Source organism: Ranitomeya variabilis, chromosome 6, assembly GCF_051348905.1.
Source record: "Ranitomeya variabilis isolate aRanVar5 chromosome 6, aRanVar5.hap1, whole genome shotgun sequence".
Classification (NCBI taxonomy): domain Eukaryota; kingdom Metazoa; phylum Chordata; class Amphibia; order Anura; family Dendrobatidae; genus Ranitomeya; species Ranitomeya variabilis.
In genome coordinates this window covers 496262107-496277548 of record NC_135237.1, presented here as the reverse complement: position 1 = coordinate 496277548, position 15442 = coordinate 496262107, and the positions used below count along the sequence as shown (strand labels likewise).

General features: G+C 42.0%; 2 protein-coding genes across 4 annotated transcripts in view; one reads left to right on the top strand and one right to left on the bottom strand.

Annotated features, from left to right (window-relative positions):
• Nucleotides 1-15442, top strand: part of LOC143782854 (E3 ubiquitin-protein ligase RNF31-like) — a 346633-nt gene that overhangs the window by 83152 nt on the left and 248039 nt on the right. The gene's annotated exons all lie outside the window — the stretch shown is intronic.
• The window catches only part of LOC143782853 (carbonic anhydrase 2-like), a 67514-nt gene that overhangs the window by 3473 nt on the left and 48599 nt on the right, over nucleotides 1-15442 (bottom strand). For all 3 annotated transcript variants that reach the window (XM_077270770.1, XM_077270771.1, XM_077270772.1), the window contains exons 4-7: nucleotides 9879-9997; nucleotides 7057-7149; nucleotides 1275-1337; nucleotides 602-757 (exon numbers count right to left, since the gene is read on the bottom strand). In XM_077270770.1, coding sequence (XP_077126885.1) covers nucleotides 602-757; nucleotides 1275-1337; nucleotides 7057-7149; nucleotides 9879-9997 — 431 coding nt within the window. The remainder of the gene's footprint in view (nucleotides 1-601; nucleotides 758-1274; nucleotides 1338-7056; nucleotides 7150-9878; nucleotides 9998-15442) is intronic.

The window sequence follows — 15442 nt, the reverse complement described above, 5'->3', positions numbered from 1 at the left end:
ATATCAGTCAGAGTTGCTTTACTAACACAGAGCTCCAAATTTCCTGCTTTTTAAAGGGAACCAATCACTATGATATTACAGTCCACTCTGCAGCCAGCATATTACAGAGCAGGAGGAGCTCCGCAGACTGATATATAATTTTGTTAAAAAGGATTCAGTATGACCTGTTTTCTCATTATTGTATTAAGGATTTTTGGTCCGGTAGGCGGTCCCATCAGTGACTGACAGCTACCTCTCTCGGAACACTTATAGAAAGGAAGTTGTCAGCCACTGATACGGTCTTTCCTGCAGCCACCACTAGTGGCTTTCTGCACTCTACTTATATTTTGACCTTACTAATACAACAGTATGCATTAAGCTCCCCCTAGTGGTGGCTACAGGCAGAAGGAACTTTTCATTTACCTCTGTAGCTATGTAGGAGAATTGGACTTCTGTTCCAAAAAGTCTGAGCTCTGACTGGTATAAAGATAGATTTAAAATTACAATTAGGAGAGGATGCAGAATCCAAAACAATATGAATATATGAATGAATGAATTATAATCACCATCAATTTTTTAAATGAACTTCAAAATATCAGTAAATAATTGACAGATTACACACCTGGTCGCTGCTCAGATCAATTGGCTCTTTAAGGACGTTCCAGATGACGCACTGCAGGAGAGGAGGTGTAGTCAGGGATCCCTTATAGGTCCAAAAATCCAAGGATTTTGGAAGTAAACCTGAAGGATCAAAATTATGGAAAGGTGCCTCTTTTCCCTAAAAGGATAAGGATATTTAGGATTTAACAATCATACAGCATAATGGATAGAAAGAGATTCATATTAGTCCAACCAAAGCACTGATTTGCCTCAAATTGGGCTTTTATGACCATTTTTGGGGTGTTCTCATGAAGAACAGGGGTATGAATAAGAAATCTGACCTATCAGAAGATAAGACCCTCAGATTCGCCTTATACAAATCAGATTCGCCTTAAACAAATCAGATTTTTTGGATACTGATTGTGGATCAGCGGACATTTTTGTTTTTTAGCTTAAAGGCCTTTATCAATGTTAATGTGGTGCTGTTGACTATACAAAATAAACCTGTGACATTACATTCGATATATTTGGCAGCCGCGTCATATGGTGTCCTCAGTGTGTACGAGTTCAAAGATCATATCGTTTTTTAATTCCGTGCTACTGAATATATTCCGTAATTAGAACTGAATCCCACAAATGCCCAACATGCCAGTCTCTTAGTATGTGACAGGGAAGATAGAAACGCCGATCATTACCTTTGTTGGAATTAATGATAAGGCATCAATCACTTGGTGCAGCTCAGGATTGGTTTTGCCGACCTGTAATGCACAAAGATGACTTGAAATCACGACACGTAACAACACAATACAACGTAAACCGGTATAATGACACACAACAGGCAATTGACTTTCACTTAAGGTTAATAATTTTTGTTTTAGTCTGTGAAGCAAAGCAGTAATTATAGTCATTAAAGGTCAGCAGAGCACTTAGAATTTCGTTTTGATGATTTTATTTTGTACAAAGCAAACTAAACGTAAAAGGGGAAAGTTAGCTGAACGCTAAAAAATAATAGATAATTCCATTATATTGTATATAAACAATCACATGTGATTGGATATCCAAGGGATTTTCCTATTTTATAAAGTAATGGAATATCGGTAGGATATGCCAACGCTTCTACATTGGCGGGAGTCTGACTTCTCTGACTCTTTTTGAGGCTTTTCAGTGATAATTAAGAAATGTGGCTCCTTTACAAATTTCCCAGTACAACTGCAAAAAGGTTCAATTCAAATTTTGGGGATAAGCAAGGGTTTCTGAGGTCATACCTCTATCAATCAGAATATTGACTGTAAAGAAGGCAAACATTATGCCCACCACCCAATAAATCGATGTCCTATGCACCATTGTTTGAGTTATTTTGTATTGCCTTATATATAAAGGCTGGAGTGTGATGTATGTGTGCACCTTTAGGTCCGGGGTTGTATCAGCTGGTAAGTAGTGCTGCCATGTCGTGTCACGATGACTGACACCCGGAATGTTGATGTTGATAGCTAACATGAGGAAGTGATTTTGTCAGTGTGGGCCTAGGAGACGTCTGACACTGATGTGAATGTGAGACTTGTGGCCTTTGTGCGCTGAGCCACGATGTTGATAGGAAGTGAGAGATCGTGGTTTGTCACCAGATTAGAGAGCTGTAGGACCCCGTGTGGTGTTTAGCATCATATGTAACTGTTCGAACTGGTCAATCGTGCAAGTGTTGGTGCGCTGGAGACTAAAGCAGGTTATGCTGTGCCTAAGGGGATACTATGCAGAAGTGTTCCTTGAGTTTTGTGAGGACCCTGATGATCAAAGTGACAAAGTGGTGCCGCCTAAGAAAGTTGGCATATAGTCATCAGAGAGTAGATGGTAATCTGACAGGGAAAACACTTGACACTGAGTAACGTGGGTCGAGAGTGCCTACATAGAGTCACAGGTGTGACAAGCTAAGAGAATCTTTAGCTAAAGGCAAGGTCAACCCTGCCAAAAGGCAAGAAGAGTTGCAAGAAACTTCAGCTGTGGGGAAGGCAATAGCTCTATCAAGAAGGGGCTCAACTGAGCTTCAACTTAGGAGAAACTAGCTTTTAGCATATAGTCGGCAGTTGACTGTGCCGTAACGTGACTGGAATAATTGGTCTTCGGGCATTAGCGAGTAGACAGGCGTAGGAGTGATATCATAGGGGTTTCCTGACAGTAGACCCAGTAGGGCAGAAGAGTATGGCATGGTGTTTCCTGAAAAATTTTCGAAGTTAGTATGTTATGCTATGTTACCACCTATTGTGGTAGTCAGATGAGGATAACCTTGGCCTGTGGTTTCTGTGAGGTGACCCTGACAAATCTGAAGTAAAAGTCCTGGATATTGTGTTCCAGTCCACTATTTATTATATGTGTACGTGTATTTTACTAATCAAGAATATTATATTATTTAGGCGTATAGTGTCTTTCTTTAGGGATTATCACCATTTACAAAACTTAAGTTCTGCTGTGTGAGGAAAATAAGTCAGTTACTCTACAGACTGTAATTCAAATAGAAAAGCTAAGAAATGGGATTATTGATCCCTACACCAGCAGGCACTAATTTGTGAGCGGCAAAGCTACATTAGCTTTAGAAGTTCAGAACATCAAAGAAGTCCATTATAATTTCTGCCCGTACAATATCATGTCTAATATCATTCTCATTCTCAAATCATATTCTTCTTAAAGGAGAGCTTGGCTCTAAACTGACTTCTCACTTCATAATGTGTAAGCCTGCGTGTGTAATATTAGGCAGCATGGTTTATAGTTTTGCCTTATTTATCTTCTTGTACCATTTATTAAATGTATAAAGTTTTATTGGGTTTTTATGCAAAATACTACATTAAGAGTTCTTCTAGAGTCATGTTACTGGAGTGCAGTGCATTGTGGGCGCTCAGGTGACAATTACATGGTTAAAGGGTTATTCTCAAGTTCTTTAATGTGAAAACAAGTAACTTTACAATTTTCAATTTTTTTTCTAAATCCTCTCGGTCTCAAGAATGGAGTGATTTTTATTTTATTATTTACTTCTCTCTCATTACCTAGCTGATAAACCACAGTGGCAGCTAGTGTCCTAGGCAAGGAGTGGAGCACTTACAAGCTCTTTGCTATGGAGCTTGTAAGCGCTGCTCTAAAGCTGACTGGATCGCTAGAGTGCACTGTTAGCTCCCAATCCGGCCAGCTTTAGTGCTACTGGGCTCCTCTTGTGCTGCAGAGGCGAGGCTGCCTCTGCCTGCAGTATGGGAGAGCGCACAGTACGAGGCAGTGGCGCAATCATGACACAGGTCCCAAGTGGCAATCATTCAGTAACCCCCCGTTCCCCGGCAAGCAAAAGGCTAGGCGGCTGGATAGTAGTGCACTCCTGAGAAGCAACCGTGAGAAAATACCTCCAAGCCAACGGAGCAAAATAAATCTGCAAGCACCCTGACAACACATCTTTAAAAAAATCCCAATCTTCCAAAGATAGTAAAGCAAAGTATTTCCTCAAAAACACTTACATTATTATTATTTACATTTACAATATGAAATATTGCAAAAATGTGGTATTTCAATTTTCTTTGCAAAAAACAAAACAAAATACAGTATACAAAATAAACATACGGTACACATGTTCAGATCTATAAACTTGTACTTAAAGCAAAATCTTTACTGTGACTGTCTTATAATAACCAGAGTTATAAAGCATATAACAACACCATTCTTAGGAAGCGGATAGGACAAGAAGAGAAGCTGGGACGGGTGACTGGTCAAACTGGATCTGTTTAGTCTACAAACAACTACCCAAAACAGTGGCATGTACGCTGCGTGTATGGAATCACAATACACCCACAATTGTTAGAACTATCACCATCTTTATTACTATTATTACACACAAAATTTGACCTTTATTTCTTAAAGGGAAACTATCACCTTCACTACATTATTTCCTCTCCATTATCTCCCTCCACCACTGCATTATCTTCCTCTCCATTATCTCCCTCCACCACTGCATTATCTTCCTTTCCATTATCTCCCTCCACCACTGCATTATCTTCCTCTCCATTATCTCCCTCCACCACTGCATTACATATTTCCCTCTTCAATTGTTACAGGGTCTGCAGACTTTTCCAGGATGAATCAGAACCTGGCGATCCAGACGAAGTCATTAGTTACTGGAATCATTTTTTTTGCTCACGTATTCATACTTGATTGGGACATCAAGGAAATAGCGCGAGGAACCGTAGGTCAGGTAAAGTAGTGGTGGCAGTATAGGAGGCTGGGGGAACCTGACAGGTCCTCTTTAAACCCGTGTAGCTTGATGATATTGTTCCCATAGCGGGTGCGGGTGTGAAGCAAGCTAACAGCAGTCATCAGAGCTAGTTCAATTTATCAAAATATAAACTTAGTTAGCAAATAAGATAAATGTCATAAAGTTAAAACAAAATCAAAATGCCAAAATTGCTGTTTTTTGGTCGCAGCACCTCCGACATAAAATGCAATCTAAACATCATTTGTACCCCAATATCAGGGCCGGACTGGGACTAAAATTCAGCCCTGGCATTTGAAGTTTCACAGGCCCACTTGTCACCTGGTGACTGTATAATATCTTTGTACACTTGTAGGTTACAAGAAGCGAGGGGAGTGTAACACGACTATAGAACATATAATCACAGCTGTATCCAGCATTACAGCACAGCCCCCATAGAATGTAATACAGCACAGCCCCCATAGAATGTAATGCAGCACAGTCCCCATAGACTGTAATGCAGCACAGCCCCCATAGAATGTAATGCAGCACAGCCCCCATAGAATGTAATGCAGCACAGCCCCCATAGAATGTAATGCAGCACAGCCCCCATAGAATGTAATGCAGCACAGCCCCCATAGAATGTAATGCAGCACAGCCCCCACAGAATGTAATGCAGCACAGCCCCCATAGAATGTAATGCAGCACAGCCCCCAATAGCCCCACAATCCAGTTATCACTCATTGATATATATACAATTAAAAAAAAACCCACTCTACTCACCTCTCCTCGTGCCCCGCGCTGCTCCTGGCTCCGGTCTCAGCAGCTGCAGTCTGCCCGCCTGACACACAGCAGGTGCGTGATGATATGACATCATTGATGAATGGGAATGATTGGGAATGATGGGAGAGGGAGCATCAGCAGACGCGCTCTCCTCCATCATTGCATTCAACTGTACCGGCGCCTATGACGCCTGTATAGTTGAATGCGGGGGGGAGTGTGCTGACAGCGGGGGGGGGGAGTGCGCCGACAGCGGGGGGGGGGGGAGTGTGCCGACAGCGGGGGGGAGTGTGCCGACAGCGGGGGGGAGTGTGCCGACAGCGGGGGGAGTGTGCCGACAGCGGGGGGGGGAGTGCGCCGACAGCGGGGAGGGGGGCGGGAGTGTGCCGACAGCAGGGGGGGAGTGTGCCGACAGCGGGGGGGAGTGTGCCGACAGCGGGGGGGAGTGTGCCGACAGCGGGGGGGAGTGTGCCGACAGCGGGGGGAGTGTGCCGACAGCGGGGGGGGGGAGTGCGCCGACAGCGGGGAGGGGGGCGGGAGTGTGCCGACAGCAGGGGGGGAGTGTGCCGACAGCGGGGGGGAGTGTGCCGACAGCGGCACACTCGAGCGTCCCACTACTGCCACCGGCCCTTCTGGCATTTGCCAGAACTGCCCGATGGCCAGTCCGGCCCTGCCCAATATAGTATCATTAAAAACTACAGTTTAGCATGCATAAAACCAATCCCTTACACAGCTCTATGGATGGAAAAAATACAAAGTTATGGGGTCTTAAAAATGGTGACACTAATGACTGTGCTTTTCACAAAGAAGAATCATGTTGCCGGGTAATTTTTACACTGTAAAATTGAAAACCAATAATCCACGGTGGAATTTTTTTTCACTATTTCACTTCCCCAGGACTTTTTTTTTCAGTTCATTATATGGTAAAGTAAATGGCGTAATTCAAAACTGCAGCTCTTCACACAAAAGAATCAAAATTTCACAAAAGTTATAGCTCTTTGTAAAAAGGGAAATAAACAACAAATGTGCAAAAACAAAACTTGGCCACGGTGGTAAGAGGTTAGATAGTCTAGTATGTCAGGGTGTAAGCACGGTCACCTTACTGTGGTAATGGGACGTCTACAGACTTGGGGTACCGGGGCATTGCAGACCAGTGACAATACACATCAAGTAACGTAGCCAGATGATAAAAGTTGCGGGTCACAACTGGAACAACATTTCATGGGCACAAGAACTACACAACTTTCTTGCATGTTAGGCTTTAGCTCTCTGTATACAAGTGATGACAGATCCTTCTGTTTTGGGGAGGATTTATTGACACTGTTATATATTAGGGAGTCATTCAGATGTCAGGGGAAGGCACAATTTCACCGGCTTTGGGAGTAGAAGTGGCCCCTTTACCTCTTGGGCCCCTGTGCCGAAGTATGTCCGCCCATGATCCAATATTCATATTTTGAATTAGCTAATTTATTTTTCCTTACCTGCAGCAATACACCAACTACCGAAAGCCCATCACAATGTTTCACAGCTTCGCCAAAACTGCTGTACTTTGTATTCCAGTGGACCAAGTGAAGCTGCCAATGAAACGCCAAAGACACAAAGTTAATATTGTGCAGAGAATCAGAGATAAAGACAAAGCAAAATCACAACAATGGCTGATCCTCACTGTATTCGACTCCTATAATAAATAGCACTGTGCCATGTAAGATAAGTGATAGAATACAGTGGGGCAAAAAAGTATTTAGTCATTCAGCAATAGTGCAAGTTGCACCACTTAAAAAGATGAGAGGCGTCTGTAATTTACATCATAGGTAGACCTCAACTATGGGAGACAAACTGAGACAAAAAAATCCAGAAAATCACATTGTCTGTTTTTTTATCATTTTATTTGCATATTATGGTGGAAAATAAGTATTTGGTCAGAAACAAACAATCAAGATTTCTGGCTCTCACAGACCTGTAACTTCTTCTTTAAGAGTCTCCTCTTTCCTCCACTCATTATCTGTAGTAATGGCACCTGTTTAAACTTGTTATCAGTATAAAAAGACACCTGTGCACACCCTCAAACAGTCTGACTCCAAACTCCACTATGGTGAAGACCAAAGAGCTGTCAAAGGACACCAGAAACAAAATTGTAGCCCTGCACCAGGCTGGGAAGACTGAATCTGCAATAGCCAACCAGCTTGGAGTGAAGAAATCAACAGTGGGAGCAATAATTAGAAAATGGAAGACATTCAAGACCACTGATAATCTCCCTCGATCTGGGGCTCCACGCAAAATCCCACCCCGTGGGGTCAGAATGATCACAAGAACGGTGAGCAAAAATCCCAGAACCACGCGGGGAGACCTAGTGAATGAACTGCAGAGAGCTGGGACCAATGTAACAAGGCCTACCATAAGTAACACACTACGCCACCATGGACTCAGATCCTGCAGTGCCAGACGTGTCCCACTGCTTAAGCCAGTACATTTCCGGGCCCGTCTGAAGTTTGCTAGAGAGCATTTGGATGATCCAGAGGAGTTTTGGGAGAATGTCCTATGGTCTGATGAAACCAAACTGGAACTGTTTGGTAGAAACACAACTTGTCGTGTTTGGAGGAAAAAGAATACTGAGTTGCATCCATCAAACACCATACCTACTGTAAAGCATGGTGGTGGAAACATCATGCTTTGGGGCTGTTTCTCTGCAAAGGGGCCAGGACGACTGATCCGGGTACATGAAAGAATGAATGGGGCCATGTATCGTGAGATTTTGAGTGCAAACCTCCTTCCATCAGCAAGGGCATTGAAGATGAAACATGGCTGGGTCTTTCAACATGACAATGATCCAAAGCACACCGCAAGGGCAACGAAGGAGTGGCTTCGTAAGAAGCATTTCAAGGTCCTGGAGTGGCCTAGCCAGTCTCCAGATCTCAACCCTATAGAAAACCTTTGGAGGGAGTTGAAAGTCTGTGTTGCCAAGCGAAAAGCCAAAAACATCACTGCTCTAGAGGAGATCTGCATGGAGGAATGGGCCAACATACCAACAACAGTGTGTGGCAACCTTGTGAAGACTTACAGAAAACGTTTGACCTCTGTCATTGCCAACAAAGGATTTATTACAAAGTATTGAGATGACATTTTGTTTCTGACCAAATACTTATTTTCCACCATAATATGCAAATAAAATGATAAAAAAACAGACAATGTGATTTTCTGGATTTTTTTGTCTCAGTTTGTCTCCCATAGTTAAGGTCTACCTATGATGTAAATTACAGACGCCTCTCATCTTTTTAAGTGGTGGAAGTGGCACTATTGCTGACTGACTAAATACTTTTTTGCCCCACTGTATATTTATAGTGACATGATACAAAACATTTCATTTTTATAGCATGGTTTACAAAATTGAGGATCATGGGTGATAAATCAGTATAAATGTACATGATCCAAGCAAATCGTGATTATTTAACCTAGTTTTATCTTTCCACCTGATCACACCTCCTGATGAAGCTAGAGGAGAGTGAAACGTGCCAAAGTGTTTGGTTCCCCACTGCTTTAGCAATGCTTATAATTAGATTCATGCCTGGTGGCTTTCTCAGCAATTTATGTAAACCATGTAGTTGTGGCAATTGTCCAGTGTCATCAAGAATATCTTGGATTCTTGAAGACCAGATTAATTGGACACCTGTTGATCTATGTGGAGATCTAATTCGCTATTGGACGACATTGTGCCTAGACTTGCACATTAGTGTTAGGTGTTATGTCTACTTGATAAATTGATACTGTTGGATAGTGTTGCTACAATGGAACCAACTTTTACATTTTTGGATAAGTTTTCCTCCAGTTTTGGTGGTAGTTTCTATATGGATGTGATCTTATTTTAGTTTAGAGGGTCTTTTTTATTATTTGAGGACTTCTTTTTAGGTTATACACAAACAGATCACTGACACAGAGAAACTGAGAAAGGACATGGGAACAATGAGGTTATGATGTTTAATAATGCATGAATGATATCAGACTTGATCAAAATAAAAGAAACTCATTTGTTGCCGGCATGACCATGCGTGGTCCTTGGCACTGTGACTTGTCCTTCGGAGTTGTAATCATTTTACAAGAAGCAATGTGATTTTCGTAGTTTAGAATACAAAATCCGAAGCTTCTAATTACATAATAACATGACTATAATTCAGTATCAATCATCCTGCAGAGACCAGGTAGAAGGGGCTCATTGGAGAGTAGAAGAGGCCACTTTCCCACACCGCTCGATAATGACCACATTACTAGAGCATTTCCACATTTGTCATCTTGCTCCGTCCACGCTTACCTCTGCCTCATATTTCCGTCCATTAATGGTATGCTCGGACCCCTGTCCATCACAAGACCCCCAGTGAAAGTGGAATTGCTTCAATCTGTAAGTTCCTTCTAGAAGTCCACCTTTAAGTACTGTAATTCCAGAAGAAACAAGAGCTCAGTGCCTACGTATCTATGGCAGAGGCAATGCGCATCCTCATGTTCTTATAATAAACTCTTAAGAGACAATTGACCCACTAAGACTCTGCCTTCAAAGATAGCCCAGGGCTTAAGAATCAGCATTAATTAACCAAATGAGTTGTGACATGTATCTCCTGCCAATCTGCTTAAATGCATCATTAAAGATTTTTCCTAGTGAGGTTGTGAAGGGCTGTATGGTTGGCCACACTTCCCACCGGAGTCCTGACTGTACAGACTGAGGAATACGCAACCATCATCCATAACACACATACAAACACACATCAGACTCCAATAAGCTTTTTGTTATATTAATGGACATGATGATACTTGTAATGTAAGGTATAGCCTTCACATAGTTATAAGGAGTGGAGGGGTAATAATTGCACCCTGGACCTTCTGCCCCTAATATTACACAATTATTATAAATGGCACGTAGCAGTTTTGGTGGCCATGTTACAAATTTTACATTAGATAGCTTCAACATACACCTTACTGTATAACCGTCCAATACAACTCACACTTTGCCAATGTATCACATTCACATCATCATCAGTATCTCTGACACTTCGTATGGGAAGTTCCAGTTATACATAAGTGTGTCAGACCTTCCCAATCTGATATTGATGACCTGTCCTAACCATAGGTCATCAGTATTAAAGGGAATGTGTCGCCAGATTTTCACACTGTAATCTGAGAGCAGCATGATATAGGGTCAGAGAGCCTGATTACAGCCATGTGTCACTTACTAGGCTGCTTTCTGTCATTTTGATGCATCCAATCACTGTTTTTTGTGTGCTGCACAGAGGAGCTGACTAGGAGGCACAAGACACCTAGTCCTGTAGTGATAATCTCCTGCTGATAAAACACTGATTGTATTGAAAATGAAACACACAGCCCAGTAATCAGTGTCTCAGCCCCTACATATCAGATTACATAGCAAAAACCTGCTAACAGATTCTCTTTAAAGGCCCATAAAAACCTTTAATGAGGACCGGTCACTTGCCATAAATAAATCACATGGTGAAAATGCTGCTGTTCTCTTGAATCTGACATTTTTTTTATTTTGTTTCTTCCCCGCTCTATTTCCGGCCCCATATTTTTTTATAAGTAAATCAATTCTAATTAGCCATGGGGGTGTGATCCTCACATTTTATCAATGTCATCTTTTTGAAGACCATGTGAGCTAGTACTGTGGTAATGACAGCACCAGAGCCCACAGTCACAGTCACACCAGTCTTCTCAATACTGCAAAAATGTCCACACATATAAGGATATTATACTGTATGATAGACGAGCCCAAGAGGTGATATGCGATGTAAAATCCCCTCATTAGAATTCATAGAGACCACGTAACTGCATCAGAAATACATACCGTAAGTAAATCTATTGCCCCATCTACACTACAGGATACATCCTCAATTATGTGAAATACCGGTACATACGGAAATTTATATTAATGCTAGAGAACCCCCAAGTGCTGCACCATTATGTGTGTTCTCCGCGGCACGTGCTGCGGAGATCAGCAAGGCACAGGCCATATTAGAGAATGCAGCATTGCTTCTATCTCCAGCACGTTTCCCAGCCTCCGTCAGGTTCGTACCTGTCACAGCTCACAACTACTTTTCTGTCTGTAGCTATAATACCACGGGGGCTTAGGGGACTCAGAACATCGTTCTATTCAACGTCTCCGCACCAGAAAACTGGCCCCATAAACATTGCTTTAATTAAGAAGCCAAATTTATGGTTATATCAATACCCTCATTACATCTCTGACGAGTGATGTACGTGGAAGGAGGAATGAGTCTTCTGAACTCTGCTTGTACCTGATTTTATGTCAGGTGAGAATAGCGTCATAAAACAGAAAACAGATTGAGAGTCGCCATGTTGTTGCTATTATTTAGCCAAAATTGTCCGAAAATTGTTGCAGGCCCCTAAATAAAGCAACTGGGAGCCACAGAAGTCAGCAGTCACCAGTGGGGGCACCATTAAGTAGATGCCAGCACTGCATGGTGATAATTCTTACAAGTGTGTGCATTGCAAGGATGAAATTCAAGATGAATTATACACGAAAAAAGTACATGCAAAATCGGCACGGTACGTCAACTTCTGCACTGAAAGTCACCCTCTGTGAGCCAGGAAGGCTGGGAGATTTCTGCTCCGAAGCTTGCAGAATTGTAAGCACTGTATTTAGAGATAAGTGAATCGATCCACAACATATCCAATTCGTTAAAGATTTCTCCAAAATTTTAGGTTCCGGAAGGTGCCGTTTTTGAGGATTCAATTTGCATGAATTTAGCAAAATGGCAGCCTCGTGTCAGAAATTTGACTGCCTTCTTTTGTGAGTCAAAATAATAAAATACATTATGGTCACCTTTCCTAGGCCCTATCCTCAGGCCACCTCTACCTCTGCAGCTCCCCAGTCCTCTGTGCCATTCTTCACTGGTCCTCCACATGGAGAAACAAATAGCTGAGGTGGCGGCGTACAGATAGTTCAGGGTTTAGGACATAATGTATGCTATGTTTTACCCTCTTTTCTCCATTTTTTACCCTTTGGGATCTGGAGAGACCTCAGAGCATATTGTCTTGTACCATCAATTGGAGCACGTTCCATTGGAACTGATTTTATTCGTGCCGAATGGAATGTGACGGCTGACTCTAGCTATCACGGAGGCAGAACTCACTGTGTAGGGCCATATTGACCAAGGAACGCACTTGATATAGGCAGCAAACAAAAAGTGTAGACAGCTTCCAATCCAGGGCGAAGTTTTAAAAGAGATGAAGTTTATTCTGCCATAAAATATATGTTTCGACCCAAGGTGGGTCTTTGTCAAGTACGGTACTTGACAATCAGCACATAGGTTGTAGAACATTAAGTAATGTAGAGAATGGTTCCTGGTGCGGAAAGTACTAAAACTAATAATATTAGAGTTAGAAAATTGAGTAATCTAGAATATAGGAAGATCATTACAAAGACCACCTTACACAACATAGAATAGGGTCAATGACAGAACCATAATGGGTCCCCTCACACATAACATTGTAAGAAGATGTAGAAAACCTGGAACAGTAAATATGTTTACTTCGTAGGATGATGAGGCCCACAGCATGATTTGTGAATATCTGGCACATTATCTTTGTCACGCATAGTGCCCTACCCTCCTGCACAAGGCATATCAGTGCTCAGCAGGACCCAGACTGACGCCATTTTAATATTCAAGCCTACTAAATTCATGGAATGATTGGGATAATACCAATTAATGCCACTCCTTGTACCAGGGCTGAAAGGTTATGAGTGCCAAGAATACATTACTTCATTTAAGAGGTAACTGCACTTATTTGCACTGCAATTAGAGGTAGAATACAATTAGACGACTGAAGATTAAAGATTAAATATCTACAGAAAATGTCTATCGCTGATAATGAGGGTGACTCTCTCAAGGAATAGGATAAACTAAAAAAAGGGAAAGTTCATAAACCTAAATAAACCTCCAGATTTTATGGTGGTGCCATAGATATTTCAAAAACTGGGGTCCTGGAAGCAAGTAGTGGGATATGCTCCATCTGGGATGTTGGAGGGACCTTCCATTGAAGAGAAACCATAAAAATTACATTGCAGTTCCTTGGGAAAATTGGTGACAATTACCATGATGGCCATTAGACCTTCCTCAAGGTTACCTAACTTTCATCCTCATAGCTTAGCATTATAGTTATGCCGCATTAGTTCCCATCTGGTAATACTGGGGTGACAACACTTTTTATGGTGGCAGAATGAAATCTCAATATCTGGACCTCTAATGGTTCTTCAAAACCAAATGTAAATCATCATGGGATTCTACGGTGATCTAATTCAGTCAATGGGAAGTCAAGGTGTTTCGGCCATAATATGGATAGAAAAATGTACCCACACTATGGAAGAAGATGCCTCAATGACTGTTTAAAGAGGATTTTATGATGTTAACAACTACTGTAAATGTTCAAACCACCACACACGACAGGTTCAATGATTAAACCTTATCTCTCAAATCAACCCAGAAGGGCAACCTTATCCCCTCTACTAAATCTGAATTAATCCTTCTGTAGGGTGTGAATGTAACCTAATGCTGCCTGTACTGGTTCATGGTTCTCAAAAAAAACCTGAAATCTCTGAGCCAGTTTGGCAGAAATTTGTAACCATGTGTATCTAGTGACAGGCAATCCAGAAGTTAAATAATCCTTTGTGTCGGTGCACTGGGCGTCCCGGCAGATAACACCTTACTGTTTGTATAAGGCGCTGCGGTACCAGCCGTCACGTAGGAGTCGGCACCTATTGTCAAGGAGCAGGACATAAAAGATAATGAACAGCATTGGAAATGCACGGCGGAAACATATTTCCTCTTGAATAATCTCTGTCCCATATCCCACACTGACCAGACATTCTGCCTCGTTACATTTTTGTGCGGTGATATCAGACTGTAACAGTATGGGAAGTCATTGTTCTGGAGATAAGATTTAGAAGTTGAGTATCGAAATCTGTATGTTGTTCATGTAAGGCATAGATATGATGTCCTCCGATAAGAGCAAGCACCCAGTGAACCCGGGCGAGTGCGAAGACCCATGGCACCTGAGGAGGCCATTCTGTCCAGGTTTCCACTTGCGACATCTGCCATACGTGTACAGGAGCTGTACATCGCCCTGCATGCATGGAGAGGGCTCATCGATACACCACCGGTGTAATCTGTATTAGACAGCCACCACCCCAGACTAAGTGCTGTGATCAGAGCTAATTCTACAGCAGTTTAACCTAATAGATGCCGCTGACAATCAAGACAGCAGTACTTAAGAGGTTGGAAATGAGCCAAAGTGTCCCTGGCATCGACACGACAGCTGGGAGGCCTACCGAAGACCTCCTTGTCTGCCATGTTTGTACAACTAAGAGACTGGTAGCTTTTCAATACACTGCAATACTATAGTATTACAGTGTATTGTACAAGTAATCCTTGATTCACGTCTCCTAAGGGCTAATAAAATGTGTAAATATTTCTTTAAAAATATGTAAAAGTTTACATCGCCCCCTTTCTCTTACCATAATGCAATTAGCATCTAAGGCAAATAGAAAATAAACATAATTGGCATTGCCACATACGTAACTGCCCCAACATATAATATTTCCTAATATTTACCCCATGTGGTTAACACCAACATGGAAGATTGAAACGGCCCAATTTTTCAATCAATTTGTTTATAGACTAAAAAGAGATCACAAAGTAGCTAGGATCCCAAAATAGTAGTGATAAAGTCTACATCTGGTACCGTAAAAAAAAGCCCTGATAGAAATGAATAGAATGAAAAATAAAAAAGAAGGGGAAAAAATCTAAAACGAGGAGGGGCTCACTTGACACACCTTTGACGAAGGACCTG